Below are 20,505 nucleotides of genomic sequence, written 5' to 3'. Positions count from 1 at the left end.
ACTTTTATAAACTTCTAAACTATGTTGAATTTTAAACTCAAATTTTGCTTTTCAATTACATATGCTGATTTTTTTAAAACCCTACTCTAAATTAAGCATTACATCTCATGCTTAGTTAAAATGTCGAAAGTTACTTGTAGTAAAAATAAAATATAAGTGTAATAGTGAATTTAAATTTTAGTGTATTTGTGAAGTTTAAATTTGAAAAGTGTTATTCCACAGTGTAGATAATAATTCAGTTTATAAAATAGGAAAATATAATTGGTAAAAATAAAACACATATTTTCAGAATGAAGTTTTTGGAAAATCATTTATCCTAAAAAATAGAACAACTGATTTAATCATCCTATGTTTTTTAAAGTTAAGAACTTCATTCAGGTAGTTTAAAGCAAAAGTTCCAAATATAGCTTATGACAAATATTTATCACAGTTACCAAAGGTTCTAGAAAGATGAAAATTAAATAAATTAAAGAGAAAATAAATTTGAAAGAAAATAAATTTAAAAAAATTAATAAATTGCCAATTAAAAAAAAAGAAAAACTTTGGACTCCCCCCCCCCTAAACTCGCTTTGCAAAAAGTACAAAACGGCAATGTTAGAAATTGTTAAGAATTTAATTAGACAAATAGAAAACATGTGGCCTAAGCTATATTTATAACTATTATTATTTCCACTTAAAATATAGTAAAGTGTATGAAAGGTAAAATTCCAATAGTGTATGGATTTAAATGTCAAGTAAAAATTCTGCCCTTCAAAATAAACTATGGGAATTCATATGTAAATAAAGTTCATCAAACATTAATATGGAAAAGATATTTAATAAAAATATACATTTATCAAAAACATTTTTAATGTTAAACATCAACATCTATACGAGTGCTTTAAACATGTTAAGTTAATTGCTATTTATAATAGAGAAATATTTTTAGAAAAAAAAAAAACTATTTAGATTACTTATTATAAAGATTAACATTACTTTGAAATATTTTTTAATAACTTTAAAAAATTACTTAATTAATTTAAATAAAAACTTTAAATAATTTTCTTAATAACTTTAATAGAAAAGTTTCATTATTTATTAAATGGCAGAAATACATATACTTGCATAAATATAGAGCTGGATGCAATATCTAGATAATTTTAATTAAAATAAGCCACAAATAACTTTTGTTGTATTGATTGAATATTCACAAACTATGTACAAATCTTAATGGTTTAAAGGGTTTATCTCCAATATGCTAGTTAATTAGTGTAGCTGATAAAGATATGAAATCAGATTCAAATATATACTTTCTCTAAAGAAAACATCTTTTTTAATGATATGGGATTTTTAATCATCAAAATATGGAGAGAAGTTGCAACATTTTTTGAGTATTTTGCAATATCCATTCCTTAGAAAAGAATAAAGCATTTTTGCAGACAATTATAAAATTTCTTTATCTAAAGATGTAAGAAATGATTTTTAATAATTACTTATAATATTTATTATTTTATTAAATTATGAACCATAAAATATATATATTTTTACATTATTTTAAACCATGTAGTTTTAAATGACAAAATCAATTGAAATTGGTCAAATTGATTTAAAAAGCTTTCTTTCTCAAAAACTATTTGATCCATTTCCTTTAATTTTGTTACTCCAAGTTTCATAGTTTAGTAGAAGTCATTCAAAATTACAACATTAACAATAAAAAAATTATAATTATTTTATCATCTTTTATACTTGTATGCATACAAATTTCTTGAGGTGTAGTAAAAATGCAGAAAGTTAAATTAACAACTAGAGCCCCAAATTTTTGAATATTTTTCTGACTAAGCTTTTAATACCATATTTTTGTTTACTTCAATTACCTTCTATATTTTAATAATCAAAAATCTAAATCTTGAAAAAAAAATATATATACAGTCGGACTTCTATTTAACTAACTTCCATTTTACGAATTGCTCTATTTTACAAATTTTTTCGAGGAACCATGAACAATTTGGAAATTCCTTCGTAAAATAACTTCCAAATAGCGAAGTGAATTTTCTATTTAAAGAACTTTTCATAGAGATCCACTTTCCCAGTTTTCCAAAATATTCCTTAACATTTCAAACTTGTTAACGCATTTTATGAAGGAAATGACCTTGAATTAATTTTCGAAGCCACTGCTTTATGAAATGTATTACTATTTTCTCTAAAAATGATCTTAGAGAAAGCAGTAAATTCCTTTTTCCCTTTTTGTTTGCACTTCAAACGAAAAACTATGCTTAAATTAACGGATTTTATCCGTAGAAATTTAACTTAACGCATGTGGTAATGCAGGTTAAAATTACTTTTATAATAAATGCAGGTATAATTTTATGCATAAATTTAGCCTTTTTTTAGTTGAAAATATATATAGCATGATAGTGAAACACTGGAAAATGTTTTGCTTTATTCTTGCTTTCCAAGCAGATCTCTTTTATGGTTAAGATTTATAAAATAAATAGTAGATACTAGTTTACAAGATAAAAGTGCATCAATTGCTATTTTAATTATGTCTAGTGTTTATGGATTTAAATCCTGTTTTGTGTAGCTTAAGTATTTTAAAAGGTGATTTTCTATTTAATGAATTTTCCATATAACGAACTTATTATCAGGATTTATTGACTTCGTTAAATAGAGGTCCGACTGTATAGATATTTATTTAGGGAAACTATGTTTTGTGTCTGATTTCATAGTTTTGAATATAGTCTGCACAAATTAATTAGCATATTTGTTAACACCCATTTGAATCATTAATATTGGCTTTTTTAATTCATGAAAATCCGACCATCAGAACTAAATTTTAGTAAAATTTTAAGGTGAAATATTTTTATCTTTTGGGTACTGTGCACAGTAAAATTTCTCTGTGTATCATGCGATAGAAATATCATGATAGTGGAAATATTAGAAGCTTGTAAAATATCAATCTGGAGATTACACTAAGTGCCAATCAGATGTAAAAAATATTACCTTTGTGAAAAGTTTGGCCTATTACTAAATTGGGCTAAACAATTCATATGAAAATCTCATAATTTATGGGCTTCAATGATATTAATACTATCAATTAAGTAAGATATTTTTTGGTTACTAACTAATATATATATCTTTGCATGTGTTTCATGTAATTTTAAACTGAATTGATACAGTAAGAAGGAAAAAACACAGCAAAATAAATTTGCCAATTTTACTAAAGAAGTCAGTTGCCAATTACATAAATTCACGCTTCATAATATGTAAATTTTGATTAATGTTTGATATTATTGCCATGTAATTCAAGCTAGAAAAATGTTATTTAAATTTAAAAAATAACCTGAATATAAGTCTGAAATAAGAAAAAAAGTATGACGTTAAAAAAAATTGATTGGGGATCTTCTGATTTAGAAATACAGATTATATTATAACTTGCCATATTTTGAGAATCTATAACCAATTGAAATTTTGTTTAATTATTTATTTAATAATTTTGTTATTAAGGTTGTCAAAAAAAATTTGGGGGCACAACAAAACAACAATAAACCATCTGTTCCAGAACTCCTATGTCTAAAGTTAGAAGATTTGGCAGTTATTTGATAAGTATTAAAAGCTTTTTTTAAAAATAACAATTAAATTTAAAAAAAATTATAACTCATTTTATTAATTTAACTTCCATTATTAGACAAAGATATATGCCTTTTATATAGTTGAACTGAAAGTAACTAACTTAATTATTACGGCACAAGTCTGTCATAAATTTATTGCAACACTTTATTGAAATTAACTGAATCTATATGAAAATATGTATTTTATCATAATATACACAATTTGTTAATATATTCTAAAAAATATATGCTCCAAATCCTCTTATTTTAAACTATACAGAACATGGTTTTTATATAAACAATGCTTAAAAATCCACAAGACTGAAAAGAATTATTTTTGTGAAGAATGTCAAAAATTAATTAATATGAATGGGAATTAAGTTATCCATAAAGTTAATATTTTGTCTTTCAAAAAATGCATAAAAACTAAATAAAAAGCAGCTTGTTAGTTTTATTTTAATTACCTACACAAAATTGTTATAAATTTTTAAAATCAAGTTTCATCTATAGTATGTGTTTGAATCTCTGCAATACATATAGTTCCTTATTTTAATATACACTCAAGAGCCAAAACATTATGACCACCCCTACATTTTGCAATGAACTCTCCTGGAGGATGTGGAAGGCATGTGATCAGAAGTGGTATGGAACTGTTGCTGAAGAGTTTGAAGAATCATTCTTTCACTTACTTCTGAGTGTGATGGAAAATGCTGCGGATCTAAGCGATTTTGATAGAGGGCAGATTGTATTGGCTCGAAGGCTCGGAACAAGTATTTCTGAAACTGCACAAGTATTTCTGAACAGAGCAGACCATGAATGCTACAGGGTATCTGAACATAATTGCGGACCAGTTGCACCCTTACATGGCCTTTGTTTCTCCAGCTGGAAATGGAATTTTCCAACAGGACAACACCCCATGTCACAAGGCTCAAATTGTGTTGGAGTGGTCTCCGGCTATCTACCAAGGACTTGTGGTATCCATGCCAAGGCGGGTTGCAGCTGTGTTGCGGGATAAAGGTGGACCAACTCGTTATTAAGAGGTGGTCATAAAGTTTTGGCTCTTGAGTGCAATAACTTATTTTACAGACACAGGGAATTTTTGTAACAATATTCAACAACTTTTTAGAACTAAATGATAGGAAATATATACTTACATATTTATTTTTTATTTTCAATAGTATTAGATGGAGTTTCAACAATTTTAAAATTTAATTACTTTCAGTTTAGGATGACAAAAGATTATCCTTGTCAGGTGTTATTTATTTATCAGTTAACAGATAATATCAACAAAACATTTTCACTGAAACTTAATAAATAAAATATTAAAATAATAATAATAATTTAAAATGAACTAGAAAAGTGTAATTATTTTAAACAGTTATGAAATGGATTAAATTAACACCTGTGCAAACTTGCAAGTGAGCAATGAAGACAGTCCTCTAAGTCTGGTAGCTAAAGGCAACATAAAAAATGTGGTTTTTGGTCCCCACTTGGCATGAGCTTTTCCTCCTGAAAATAGAAAATAGCAAATTAGTTTTTATTAACAAAAATCTTAACTTAAATGCATAAATTAAAAAAATAAACAATTTATATACTGCTTTACAATAATTAGTCTAGAAATAATGATATAGTAAAAGTTCTTTCAGATGGAAACCTTGAAGGATTAGGTTGGGCATTTTAAAGAGTTTTATGTAATGTAGATCACTAATCATATTGTTAAACTTACAAATAAGCATGCTAATATACATATGAAACAGAAAAATTTAAAATTTTCAAGAGCATTAAATTAATAACAAACAAATAAATTTTGGTTGCTCTTAAACTAAAAAAGAAAGAGGAATCTCTAAGTAAATAATCAAACAAAAAGTTATCAGCTCAAGTACAGAAATTTTTTAATTGCAAATTCCATTATTTACATTCACAAAGTGAATGCATACCTGCCAAGTCTCCTGTTTTTACAGAAAAACTCCTGTATTTTACCACTATCTCCTGTTTACCTGTATTTTTCTTAAATTTCTCCGTATTTGTTGAAATAAAAATAAAATAAAAAATGGCGATAAAATAGCTGTTGATAGCAAAAATACTTTTCTTATTCCTCAAAAGATCGTGCGATTGGAGAAATTGCAGTATGTTGAGGGTTAATAGTTTAAGTAGTTATAAATAATGGTTTAAAAAAATATTTTTCAGATTAAGGTTTATATACATATTTTTTTACTTTGCTAAATGTAACTGCTTATATTATTTTCAACTTTGAATTTCTCTTTTTGACTTACATGATATGCATGATGAATCAAAATTTTACTTGTAGTCTAAGAAATGTCGCTAGTAAAATCAATCCCCATTATTTTATTTCTCCAATGTTGGCAGGTATGTAAATGTAGTTTATGAAGAATTGTGATCCATAGAATTGCGTTAGATAGATCTCCTACCTTATAACTCTTATTTCTCATGTTACCATTTTTTCACTTTAAAAATATTAAATTTTACTTGAATTAATTTAATTTTTGTAAGAATTGAAGAAATTAGGAGGGGAAAGTTGATTTTTGCACTTATAGAAATTAAATTTTCTATCTTTATTTTGTTAAAAAAGGAATAAATAGTATAGTGTTTTCCAATCTTTTTTGGTTGACGGTACACTAAATATCATTTGGAAAATAAAAACATTTTTACATAGTATGGAATAAATATTTTAAAGTAATAATAAATATTTTTTCTATGTATTTCAAAATTTAATTTTATCAATAGTGAATATTTTATCCAAAAGATAAAGAGAAAAAAAAGTAGACCAATAGAATAGAATCCAACTCTCAAATTATAGTTATGAATTTTGTTGTATGTAGTATAAAGTTTTCTATTAATTTTTAAATTATTAATATAAAGATTAATATAAATATAGATGTTATCAAAAATGTAGTTAATGTATTTAAACCATGAGTAAAGATTTTTCTGCTAAAAATAGAATAGTTTATTTTAATTTTTCATGATCTTATTTCTGATAAATTGGCTTCTTGTTTTTACAGTTCATAAGGCAGTTGAGCAGAGGTGTAGGGACGCAGTGTGCAGGGAACGACGTACCATGCTGTTTTTTTTTTTAAAAAATAAAATCCTATTTTTTGTCCACATTAAAGTTTTCTTAGAAAATTCCATTTTTTTTAATCAGTTGTAAAATTTTAATATTTTGGCTTCCTTTATGTATTGCAAATTTTTTTATGCTTTTAAAGTTCGTTAAAAAGTAAAAGTTGCGTAAACAGTATCAGTTACTACTGCAGGCATATTTGACATGAAAAACCAAAGCCATCCACAAAGGAATTTTTACATTTTTATCACAATGTTGTGGCAGATTTGCCACAAGAACATAGGTAAAAGTCTGAAAAAAATAACTATAAATTCATTTATTCAGTGAACAGTTTGTAATAATTAATTTAATAGCATTTAACAATTTTAGTTATCAGCATTACATGTTTTAGTTTTATTAATAATATTAAGTATTGTTAATACATTTAATCAGTGTATTGATTAATCTGTAAAAAATTAAATTTGCATAAATAAAATCTTTTTTGATTTTCTTTTTATAATTAGATTATTGCTAACTGTGAACAGCAAATAGTTGTTATTCTCTACAGTTAACACTGTAATGTTTTTAAAAAAAGTTAGAATCTCATGTATTGTTTAACATCATAATTTAATAGACTGGTGATTGATTAAAGGAGAAAATTTTACATATATACTTTAAACAAAAGTGGGCAGTAAAAAATGTAACTTGGATTGACACCTGGGGTTGAAAAATACTAGAAATAACATAAGTAAAGCTAGAAAATGCAGAGTTAAAAAATTTAAAAGATAGAGAACTGTTTTTGAACTGAGAGTAAACACTAATCAGGACTTTTAACAAATTTAAATAAAAAAGAAATTTCTTAGATACAAGCAAGATTAACTATTGTATATATTTCAACATAAGTTAATCTTTTTTTGCTTTCCAAAAAAGTTCGGCCACCCCTCGAGTTGTACACAAAAATATACAGTATCAGTTATTAAGTTGTAATCATGCAAAGAATTAAAATAATAAGTAGACTATTTTTCGTTTGTTCAATGTTTCTTATTCTCTTAAAATATGTTTAAGTAAAATATTTCTTTCTTCTGGAGTTTTAAATTTTTTTAAAAATTGATATTTTTCAGAAAGTCAAGTGATGACATCAACATTTGGAAATAATAACTTTTTTTTTAAATTTTAGTTATTAATAACATTCATACTAATGATCAAAATTGCCCTGTTTATTTATAGGTGCTAAGGTTAATTTTTTTGGACATAATTTTTTAATGTGGTAATTTTCCTTGTAAAGTAATTTTAAAATTTTCAATACAAATTCCAAAATACATCAGAGAAAAAAACAAATGATTCAATTTGAACAAATCGTTATTCTACTGTGAAATATTTGTTAGAATTTTGTTTTCATGAATATAAATATACTTTTTACAGGGAATTATATCAAAATATTTTCCTTTTTAAACAAAGTCTTTTTTAATAAAATATTTTCTCATTTTTTTAGGGAATTTGTAAACTTTTCCTAATAGTAGAGAGAATATTTTTTTAAAGCTAACAAGACACGAAAATTTGTGGAATCTCATTAACAAACAAAAAGAGTAGGCATCCATGAAATATTGACATACTTTAGTCAAATGTCAATTTATTTTTAGAACAATAACTTCACAAAAAATTCAAACCAATACACCTTTGAAATATTTAACATTCATGACAGAAAGAACAAAACTAAAACTCTAAAAACTAAAATGATATTTAAACTAATTTCCACATCGAGAATACACGATTTAAAGAGTGTAAATTGCAATAATAATAATAAACAAACCTCCTTTAAATATTGGGCTCCGAATACTTCCATGCCTAGCTCTGCCAGTACCTTTCTGTCTCCAAGGTTTCCGGCCACCACCTTTCATGTCTGCACGGCTCTTATCACTTCTATAATCCTAAGAGGGATTCGTCAATTATATATCCATTTAAATTTTTTTCTTTCCCTTTTTTACAATTAGGTCAGCTTTTAAGAAGTTGAGTACAAGAAACAGTTATGGGAAAAGTTAAATATTTATAAATATATATATATATACAGTCGAACTTCCAGAAAAGACCACCTCTATTTACAACTACTTTTGAAAGGCACAGAATTTTTTCCTTAGACTTTGTGTTGAAAAAACCTTTAGGAGAGACTATTAAAACCTCTCACAGGGACTAGGCAATAATCTGCACTAAATGCAGAAATGGTCAATTATGGAAACACAGAAATATCAAAACAAAATATTTAACAAAAATAATAATAATAATAAGTAGATTAAAATGTATTCAAACTATTCATGTGAGGCTCTTATTTAGAGAGCTCTTTTTGTCCACTTTTGGGAGGCATGGAATTTTTTCCACAGACTTTGTGTTGGAGAAAACCTTTAAAAAACTAAACTAAACTCAGTGGCGCAACAGCCCATAGAGGGCCAAGGCCTACTGTGCCCATCTCAGTTTTCTTGACCTTGGGCTCTGGGGTGCAGGAGCAGATGTTCCGGTCAGGTGGTCAGCCAAACGCGGAACCCCCAGTGTTTAGTTTCCAAGCATGCTTGGTACTCATTTATCGACCCACTGAAGGGATGAAAGGCTGAGTCAGCCTTGCCCAGCCCGAGGATCGAACCCTGGATCTGTGGCATGTGAGCGCGAAGCGCTACCACTCAGCCACCGGGCCTCAAGAAAACCTTTAAGAGAGACTAATTAAAACCTCTCCTAGCTACCAGGAAAACATCTGCACCAAATGCAGAAAAGGTCAATTATAGAAACGAGTAAAAAATATTAAATCAAAAAATTTAACAAAACAAATAAGTAGATTAAAATGTATTCAAAATATTTGTGTGAGGCTCTTATTTAGAGAGCTTTTTTTCACAATACATGTTGCAGTCAAAGAGCACGAAAGACAATGCTGTCAATGACTTACTTTCAGTAGAGTTGAAAGTTAAATTAGAAAGAAAAAAAAGCTATTTGTGACTCAAAAAATCAAACCTCTTCTCATCTTTTAAAGCTAACTAATTTTTATGATATAAAATTATATGCAAACTTAAACAAAAAACATAATTGTTTATTTATTTAAAATAGCTTGATTTGGTAAAATTGTTCTTGCACATATTCATATCAGTCGGGATAATTTTTATACATGCTAAATTTTATTCATAGATCCGTCTTTTCAAGACACCAACAGAAGTGGACTTTCCGCACCAAGAAAATAACACTGACTATAATTAAAATCATTAGCAAAAAAATCAGGTACCTTTGAAAAAAATTTTAATTTTGAAGTCAATGAAGGTAACCTCTAAGAACGACCATTTTACAATGGAATTCAGAATGGCCGCTCTCAATATATATATATATATTCTAAAATAATTAGTAAATATAATTAGTAATTCTGCCTTGCCCAGCCCGAGGATCGAACCCTGGATCTGTGGCATGTGAGCGCGAAGCGCTACCACTCAGCCACCGGGCCTCAAGAAAACCTTTAAGAGAGACTAATTAAAACCTCTCCTAGCTACCAGGAAAACATCTGCACCAAATGCAGAAAAGGTCAATTATAGAAACGAGTAAAAAATATTAAATCAAAAAATTTAACAAAACAAATAAGTAGATTAAAATGTATTCAAAATATTTGTGTGAGGCTCTTATTTAGAGAGCTTTTTTTCACAATACATGTTGCAGTCAAAGAGCACGAAAGACAATGCTGTCAATGACTTACTTTCAGTAGAGTTGAAAGTTAAATTAGAAAGAAAAAAAAGCTATTTGTGACTCAAAAAATCAAACCTCTTCTCATCTTTTAAAGCTAACTAATTTTTATGATATAAAATTATATGCAAACTTAAACAAAAAACATAATTGTTTATTTATTTAAAATAGCTTGATTTGGTAAAATTGTTCTTGCACATATTCATATCAGTCGGGATAATTTTTATACATGCTAAATTTTATTCATAGATCCGTCTTTTCAAGACACCAACAGAAGTGGACTTTCCGCACCAAGAAAATAACACTGACTATAATTAAAATCATTAGCAAAAAAATCAGGTACCTTTGAAAAAAATTTTAATTTTGAAGTCAATGAAGGTAACCTCTAAGAACGACCATTTTACAATGGAATTCAGAATGGCCGCTCTCAATATATATATATATATTCTAAAATAATTAGTAAATATAATTAGTAATTCTGCATATAATTCTCAAAAAATTACAAGGGAGATGAGGGAAACAAAAACTGATTTCAGGACTCTTTAAATAAACAGTTAATGCTATATTATACTATATTATTATATAGTTAATAATATCAATAGCCCATTGTATTTTCATTGTATTACAGTATTTTTTTTAGAGTACAGTACATGTGCAATGACCATAGTCTATAAACATCTAATTGAGCCAGTGATTCTTGCTAGACTTACAATAAAATGAATCTTTTCTTGCCAATTTTTGTTCTGCCATATTAAGTCTATTCTTGGCATGACTCCGAAAACTGAAGGATGAAGTTCAACCAGTCCAAGCTTTTGTTCTTCAACAGTACTTATACTTGAAAGCCATGCTTGTCTGGGTGCAAGGTACCTATTAGGATGTTCTGGACGACATGGTACGATGACGGCAGATGATGGGGGTGAATAAACAGAGTCTGAAAATATTAAAATAAGTAATAATAATATTAGTGTGGGGATAGTGGTTATCGACCATGTCAACCTTCATCTATTAAAAGACATCCCAACATAGAATCGAGTTAACATGTCTTATATACTAGTGAATTGGAATTGCAGTAGCAGACACCCTACAGTACACCCCCACCAGAATTATATCTGATAGAAATTGATTAACGGATACCACTAGTTGATACATTGCTGTTTTGTGAGAAGCCAGGAGAGCTGAATTGAGATCATTGTACTTTTTTTAGTGATAAATTTTTGTTAGTGTATTAAGTTCACGGTCGTGGTCACTACTGTGTTCCCTTTACCAGTCGAGTGTATACTCTGTGTATGATCGAGATTGAGTAGTAACAGCGCGAGGAGGTGGATAATGTCACAGTCACAAGTAGCAAGTCAACTGTTCAATGTGGACCATCCATCTAAGTAGGCATGTTCAGATCAAAGTGGGCGTTACAGTCAAGATAGGCATATTCATATCGAAGTGGGAGTTTCTGTCAAGGTAGGCATGTTCACATCACGTCCGAAGGTTACCAATGGGGGGGGGGGGAGAAAAGTTATTGACGAAGTCAACTTTCATTTATGAAAAGGTACCCCACCATTGAATCCAGTTAACATGTCTGATATACTAGTGAATTGGAATTGTATTTTAGCGGTGGTAGACACACTACAATTAGTAATAATATATAATATAAAAAAATATTATTAATAAGTATAATAAAAAATAATTAATAAGTAACAATATTAAAAAAAAGTAACAAAAAATATGGGGGGGTTCTTCCACATTGGTAAATACCGTAGAAAAAACCACGAAAAGAAGTGCTCTGGCAGAAATAGATTTCTTTCATCCAAAGAGGAAGAAAACCTTTTTCAAAAGTACATATCAAGCATTAAAACAAGTTTTTATCAGTTTAAAATCAAAATCTAGTTTAAATAATAGAATTAATTACCAATCTATTTAATATGTCATATTTAAATAATTGAAAACAACTTGGGAAGTCTCTAGCTACCTTTTATTCTTTTGCTTCACTCTTTTTAAAAGTGAAGAATAATAATACAGAAAAAAAAAATGTAGTCGAAATTTTTCTGGGGAAAAAGTTCTTTTTGCTACTGCGCACATCTGCCAACACTACACATACTATGTTATAAATTGACTGAGACCCAACGTAAATGTAAACAATAGAATCTTTGCAATAATAAACACCAAATTATAAAAAATAAAATAAAAACTGAAATAAGAAAGGAAACGACTGAAGCTTCAAACTGCAATAGTTAACACCAAATTAATTATTCCTCTAAATGCAGGAAAACAACATGTCCTTCAACGATGGAACTGACTGGTGTTCAATTCTTTTCCTTTACAAAGACAAGCACTTTAGAAGATTCAGAAGATTTAGACTAGATTTTCAGATATGCAAAGAGGAGAAATGAAGTAAATAGTGATAATTGAATGATAAAAATTTTATGCATTTCTTTAATTTGAAAGTAGTAGGAAAAAACTTTATCATAAGCCCGTGTTGTACATCTCTAGTACACAAGTAAGTTTTAAAAGATTTTTTGATAAAATTTGATTTTAATAACGCAAAACTTGTACTGAATTGGACAATTTTTGTCGAAAAAACAACAGGTCTACAGATGCATTCCAAGAATGGGTCTTTTTTTAAAGTTTCTTATAAGAAAAGAGCACAATTTTTAGGCTGGGAAGAAACAGGCGGAAATTGAAGAAGTAAAATAAACTTCTAAGTTGGATATTTTACTAAGTATGGTTAGGTTTACTAAGTATGGTTAGGTTTACTAAGTATGGTTAAGTTTACTAAGTAGGGTTAAGTTTCTAAGTATGGTACACTTCATCCATTAAAAATAATTTCATTCTGAGATCCTTCCATTCTAAAAAGTGGTTAATTTTATAAGCTGGCAACTGAAATTCCTTAAAATTTTTTTTTTTATATGCACAGTGCACAAAAAAAAAAAAAAAAAAAAAAAGATGAACACCCTGAATAATTCTTGATCTCATGAATGAATGCGTTTTTGTTAAAGTTTACATTACCAAATTTTTATAAAAATTCTCACATTTAAAGAGTGGGTTTAAAACAGGGTTCGAAAAAACCCGGGGATTTTTGAAAAAACCCAACCCGTCTGGGTTTTATTTGAAAAAACCCGGGGAAAATTGGGTTTTATTTGAAAAAACCCGGGGAAAATTGAGTTTTTTCATTTAGTGCTCATAAATTTCACTGTGAAAATATTTTTATTCATTAAATAGAGTTGTATAAGTAAACACTAAAATTTCATCTGACTTTTACCTGTATTAAAATTAAACTGGAATAAATATTTAATGGTCTTCCATGTTTTTATAATACGATTAATAGAAAGTGAAATTAAAATTGCGTATAGGGTGACCCGGGGTAATTCACGATCACTCTGTTTCTGGGGTAAATAATGATCACCTAAGTTTTATTAATAAAAAAATTATTTTTTTTTAAATTTAAGACATGGACAAGAATGCTTGTACACTTTACTGAAGTATAACTACATTTACTTAATAATAATTTTTTGTTTAATCTAACAAAATAAGTATCTTTTAAACTGCTTTCTGTATTTTCCATTTCAAAGATGAGTTTCAAAATGTGCACATTTCTGCAAAGATCCCCCTCCTTCTCTTAATAATAAATATTTTGAGTCACTTTCTTTTTCTTTGATATGAAAATAGTGTAAGCTCTTGTTTAATTGTTTCACATCTACTGTAAACATTGTTATTGATTATGGGAAACTATATCAAATGTTTCCCCCTACAGATGGGGTAATTATTGATCACTGGGGTAATTCCTGATCATTGTCATTTCTTCTTATAAATAGTATATAAAATAACTTATAAATACCTAATTGTCTTTTCTTAAATAACAGTTCATATTTATTAAGTGGAACAACTATAAAATATATTTTAACTGTCATCACAAAATTTGTTTTAAACTGTATACAAGACTGTATTCTGATTTGCACCATTTCTGGTTTGTCTTACCTTGCTTCTATCTTAATTTTATGTGTGTACATCGTTAGAATAATTTTTAAGTTTATAAATTAGCCTAGTATAATTGTTAGAATAATTTTTAAGTCTATAAATTAGCCTAGTATAAATATGGTGAGAAATTATAAGCCTAAAAAGGATACTAAGCTTCTAGAAAACAAAATTAGTGAATTTCTTTTAATGATTGAAAATGAAAATTTCAGTGTAAAAGCTGCTGCCAGAGCTGTTGACATGCCTTACTTAACTTTACACTTTCCCTTAATGAAGATAAAAAATGCAGCAAAAGTAACCCATGTGGGAACTCTTATATTTCAGAAGAACTTGAGAATGATTTGGCTGATTGCCTGAAATGTATGGCACGATGCAAAGATTTTTGAAAATTTAAAGTGTTAATCCTTCTTCTTGCTTTTAAATAAATCATTTTATTAGCTGCTTAAACATATCTTTTTGGTTTATTTGTTTGATCTTGATGTCTTATTTGTTAATTACCATTATATAATTATTTTTAAACAGCCCCTTTACAATAAAAACTGGTGATCAGTAATTACCCCAGAAGTGATCAGGAATTACCCCAGAAATGATCAAGACCAGGGGTAATTCCTGATCACTAAAAATTTAAAATCTTTTAAATTCTAATTAGATTTTCAAACAAAAGAAGGTGGCATTGGACTCATCTCATATAGCCTCAAACTTCCAGTAAATATTAAAATTCTATTTTGAATAGTTTTTTCGCAAAATAGATGTTTGCGTTTTTTGATCAGGAATTACCCCAGGTCACCCTAATTATAAAGAGTATCAGTTACTTGCCCCTTTTTTCAAATATTTAGATACATATATGCATTTTTAGATACATTTTAACTTTATAGTTTCAAAAGACAAATTAATCTTAAAGTACATACACTAAAAAACATATATAAAAAGTTATAGCTTATTTTTAAAATCAGAAAATAAAACTTTAAATTTGTTTATTGTTGTTTAATGTATCACTTAATAGAATTTTTTTTTTGTTTGCTTTCAATATTTTTAAACATGATTAAAAGAAACAAAATAAATTGTATTCAAATGAAATCTTAATAATATTTAAAAAATCTTAAAAGTAATATTTTAATTTTTAACTGTTTTTTAATTGTGATAAACTTTCTCCAAATAGTTAAAAATTGTCAGCAGATGTTAAGAGTTAACTTTTAAAAAAAAGGTCCATTTTTTCACTTATTATTATTATCATACAACAGATTCAAAGTCTCTACATTTCTCATGGTGATACACTTTTACGAGTTTTGTAGCTTTATCTATTCCTAATCTATTTCGAAGTTTACTCTGCACCAAACCGAAAGTTGAAAAGCGTCTTTCGATAGAGACAGAGGATGCTGGTGCTGAGTGCAAATAAAAAAGAATTGACAGAAACTTTGTGAAGCAATAAATTTTATTTACTTATTTTTTTTTTTTTTGCCATAATTTTCCACTATTTTTTGATGAAAACTGACAAAACTGTTGAATAACAGTGTCAAGCATCATTGATTTTGGAAAGTATTCAGGATCGGAAATTTTGAATGCCATAACACGTGACAGAAATTCAGGATGATGCTTAGAAAGACAGTTTTCTGCTAATTGGTCTTGTTCATCATTTAAAAATTGTCCCCTTGTTTCGAGATCCAGGATGCATATGCTAATAAATGATGTGGCTGAACAGCCTGATTGAATCTTTTTTACAAAATGTTTATGGGGTTCGAATTCATCACACGATAGTAAGTTAATTCATATTTCAACAGCTTCTGAAATTGAAATGTTTTCTGATTGAAGCTTTTTTAAAGCTTAAGAAACAATTGATATCTGTTTTTCCCAATTGATAGTTTATTGGTAAAGCCCAACATTATTTATTATGGTAAAGCCCAACATATCATTATTAGATTCATTTTGATGTTCAAGAACAATCTCTTCATATTTATGGTAATTATTGGCAAAAGCTTTTACGTGCTCACAATATGAATTCCACCTAGTATCATTTGGTCATCGAGCAGTTTTTTTTCCATTTGCCCATCCATGTGCTTGATGCACATTTCTAAAATATTTGTTAACTTCAACGTTGTGTCCAATGATAGTATTAGGAGATACTTCTTTTTTAACCAAATTTTAAAAAAAACAATTTGTGAAAAAAAACACCAAGTGGGTTTTTTCAAAGTGGGCCCACTTGGGGAACCCTGGTTATATGTATTTTATATTAAGTTTAAATAACGCATTATCACTACATATTTGAATCTTCTTTATTGTTAAGTACATTACGTTACATAATTTTTTAAATTAGGAATTATAAAATATAAATGCAGTAATATAAAAGGAACAAGTTTATTAATCTTTTTGTTTTTACACACATTTATTTACTATATTTATTAAACATATGGATATTACCTATTATAAAATTATAATCAGTAAATATTTATAATCAGTAAAAACTAAAATTTCATCTGACTTGAGTTAAATAAAAAACTGAAATAAATATTTAATGGTCTTACATGTTTTTATAATAAGGTTAATAGAAAGTGAAATTAAAACTATGTATAATTATAAAGAGTATCAGTTACTTGTCCCATTTGTTTTCAAGTAATTAACCCTAGGAAAATGATTTCATTTTTAGATAAATAATTTTAAAAAGTTCTCTGATAAAAAGTTTCAGCATTTTTTTTTTTTTTTTTTTTAAAGCCAGAAAATAAAACTGTTTAAATTTGTTAATGTAATGTATCACTTGGTAAAAAAAGAAAAAAATTGTTTCTTTTCATTTTTTTAAACATACGAATTAATAATAATAACCTGTTTATTAATATATAAAGCATGCAACAATATTTGAAACATTGATCTTTTCAGAGTATATTATTTAAATTTTTATTTCATTTAATATCATTAAAATATTACTTTTTGAAAAAAATCCACTAGAAGTTTTCAATAGTAGGTACCTACTGTAAAATTATATGAAGATTCGAGTTTCTTTTTCTTTACTAATATTAAAAACTTAATTATATAACTCATGCAACTCTATTTGACAAATTTATGCTGCACAATAAATTATATAAAAGTAAATGCGAAACAATAAGTTTTAGTAAAAAAAAAAAGTTTTTTTGAAAATACCCACTTATCGTTCCAAGTGGGTTTTTTCAAGGTGGGCCCGCCCAATAAAACCCAGGCGGGTTTTTTCAAAGTGGGCCCACTTGGCGAACCCTGGTTTAAAACACATTTTTTGTTGGAATGAAGTAATTTTAGAAACAGTATGCATGAAAGAACAAACTGACTACACAGAAATTCCTAACTTGGGTTGCAACTTTTTTCAAAAATGAAGGAAATTAAAATGCTAAACACCAAAAATTTATTATAGGAAGACAACCACTTCCTTATATGAATAATATTTGATTGTTAATTAAGATTTAGATACACACATATATATATATATATAAAATGAAGAATACTGCATATAACTGTACATTACTAGCCAATACTGTAAATCATTACTAACATTCCTTACTCCTAATAATGAAGGAGAGATAAGTGGTTATGGAAACTTGCGTAGTTTTTAATAAATTTTAAACTAAAAATTAACATTACACATTCACTAATGAAAAGTTACATTATATATTTGATTACATTATATAATTGTATTACATTATATAATTACATCATAAATAATAATGATACAATTTCAATTAAGTTACATATATACATATCTGTATCTTTAAGACTTTAAAATACTGATTTGCAAACATTTAGACAAATGTATTTATGAATAGATAAATAATTTTTTTAACACAAAATTAAATAAGTTGAGTTGAATTTTTTAAAATTTATTGCAACTTTTTATGAAGCAACAACACTATCAAAGAAAGATGAAAAAATTTACAAAAATATTTTAGAACAAATCAGACATTAAAAAAAAAAAAAAGGAAAGAAAAGAAAATAATTACAAAGTTTCTAGATAATAATATATTACCTTTTGCTAAACTTTCAACTGTTGGCTTTAATATCTGAGGAACATCTGTCTCAAAGGCACATACAGATGAAAACTTAGGGATCTATAGAGTATATAAAAATAATGTGCTCAGTATCATTTTAATTATCATAATTTTATTGAAACTAAATAATCAGCCATCCCGATAATAAAATAGAAACTTAATTGAATACAAATTAACTAATATTAATTTACTTAGTTACTTCTTTAAGTATTGTCTACTTTTTACAAAAGTGTGAAAAAATAGATAATATATGCTTGTGTGACAGTCTGAAGGGCACATATAGATAAAAACTTAGAGTTCTATAGTGAACATAAAAACCATTTATACTCAGCATCATTTTAATTTTCAAAATTTTCTCAAACTAAATAATTAGTCATCCCAATGATAAAATAGAACTTTATTTGACTTAATAAAGTGGAACTTAAAAAGTATCTTAACATGAATTTAATTAAGTGGATGCTTAATCTATGTACCCTTCCCCGAAGAAAAAACAATTGCAAAATACATTAAAAAAAGGTAAATTTTATCTTTTACAAATGATATTGTTTTAATGTTGTTAATTAAGAAATTCTGGTATAGAATAGAAAATTTTTTTTCACAACAAATTGAGTATATATGTACCTTGTTATGGCTTTGGAACTATATCTATAGAAATATCATCATAGGATAAAAAAAAAATTCTAAATAATTAACAGCAAATTGAAAAAACAAATGTTTTTTATTTATTCATTTTTATTTTGGCAATATTTCTCCCATTCATTTCCTCAACAGTAGCTCAAAATTTTTGAACCACAAACTCTTGCTCTATAGCGGATATAAAAATAATTTGTGATCAGAATCATTTTAATTTCCTTCAAACTAAATAATTAGCATTCCCAGTGATAAAATGGAAACTTAATTGAATAGAACATAAATAAATATATTTTTCTATTTTCAATGCCCACCTGTGTTAACATTTTGTCAATTCAGGCATTTACAGGGCAGAAATGTAAGCCACTCTTTCAGAGGCACCATATTAGGTGGGCCAGCGTTGCTCCTACAGATAGTAAAGAGAATAAAAGAACATCATCCAAGCCTTGCCCTTGATTCAAACCCAGAACTTTTTAGATGCAAGGCCAGTTTTATGACCCCTACACAGTCTGGTCAGTGAATAAATAAAGATTAATTTGTCTACTTTCTAACATAGGTGAAAAAAAATGTGTAGCATATTTTTGGGTGGCAAAGGCTATGATAAGAGTCAAGGACCTTAGAGCAAATAATTGCATGCTCAAATCATCATAAATAAAATAGATATCCCTTAGTAGACAAAAAGAAAGTTTTATATAATTGCATAGCCATGAGAGATCTCAACATTCCAGAACACTTCTGAGCTTTAACATTGATTAAGATGCTATGATGTGTTTGAGCTACATGTTACCGAGAATGATGGGCCACTCTTTCAAATTAATAAGGCAGCGTCTGCACACAAGAACAAAACAGGTATACCTTTATTAATTAATTCTTAAACTATTGCCTATAAAGGAACTTATATCTTTACATTTATAGCAAACAGCAAATGCACGTACAGTGTGGCTTTCAGGAGAACTCCTCCAGACACCCGTCTCGTTGCGGGTACTATAGTTATGAGGAAAGGTCACTACGAATAGGGGTGTAGGGTGAATAGTTTTTATTTTATTTTATAACCGTCGTTGAACAGCCGACCCAATTTCATGGGTTTACGACTACTAACGCTCAACTCCGTAGCCTTGTAATTTTGAACCAATCCAGAAGACAAGGAAACTCCTGGATCAGTACCCCCAGAGGTATTGATTTGTTATGGGAACATGGAGGACTTTGAGACTCGACAGATTTAACGTGCATCAGTCACCATTTACTACACGGGGAGTCTTCGGCCGGCGAGGATCGAACACACGACCTCTTGGATATGGGCCCAGCGCCCTACCGACCAGGCTATCCCGGCCTGGTGAATAGTTTTGTCTTAATCTTGGCATAGGTCGTCGTGAGTAAACCAATCATCACCTTCTTTCCTCCATTTCATCCCCATTAAAAATGTGCTCTCGCTCGTCACCATAGCAGCAGACAGTTCCAGACTTTCAGTTTGGAGGAGTTCTCCTCAAAGACGCACTATAACTGACAAATTAAAAACACATAACAATGATAATTTTGCACACATAAATATGGAGCAAAT

The 20,505-nt window shown here is 28.0% G+C and overlaps 1 protein-coding gene across 3 annotated transcripts in view; it reads right to left on the bottom strand.

The window, feature by feature from the left end:
* Positions 1–20,505, bottom strand: part of mRpL4 (mitochondrial ribosomal protein L4) — a 28,654-nt gene that overhangs the window by 7,260 nt on the left and 889 nt on the right. For all 3 annotated transcript variants that reach the window (XM_016051364.4, XM_071187179.2, XM_071187180.2), the window contains exons 3-6: positions 18,296–18,377; positions 11,058–11,278; positions 8,453–8,570; positions 4,990–5,096 (exon numbers count right to left, since the gene is read on the bottom strand). In XM_016051364.4, coding sequence (XP_015906850.2) covers positions 4,990–5,096; positions 8,453–8,570; positions 11,058–11,278; positions 18,296–18,377 — 528 coding nt within the window. The remainder of the gene's footprint in view (positions 1–4,989; positions 5,097–8,452; positions 8,571–11,057; positions 11,279–18,295; positions 18,378–20,505) is intronic.

The sequence above is a fragment of the Parasteatoda tepidariorum genome, chromosome 9 (genome assembly GCF_982258835.1).
Source record: "Parasteatoda tepidariorum strain Cologne lab strain chromosome 9, Ptep-v5.0, whole genome shotgun sequence".
Lineage (NCBI taxonomy): Eukaryota > Metazoa > Arthropoda > Arachnida > Araneae > Theridiidae > Parasteatoda > Parasteatoda tepidariorum.
The sequence above is the reverse complement of the archived record's forward strand: the minus strand, read 5'-3'. Positions and strand labels throughout refer to the sequence as shown.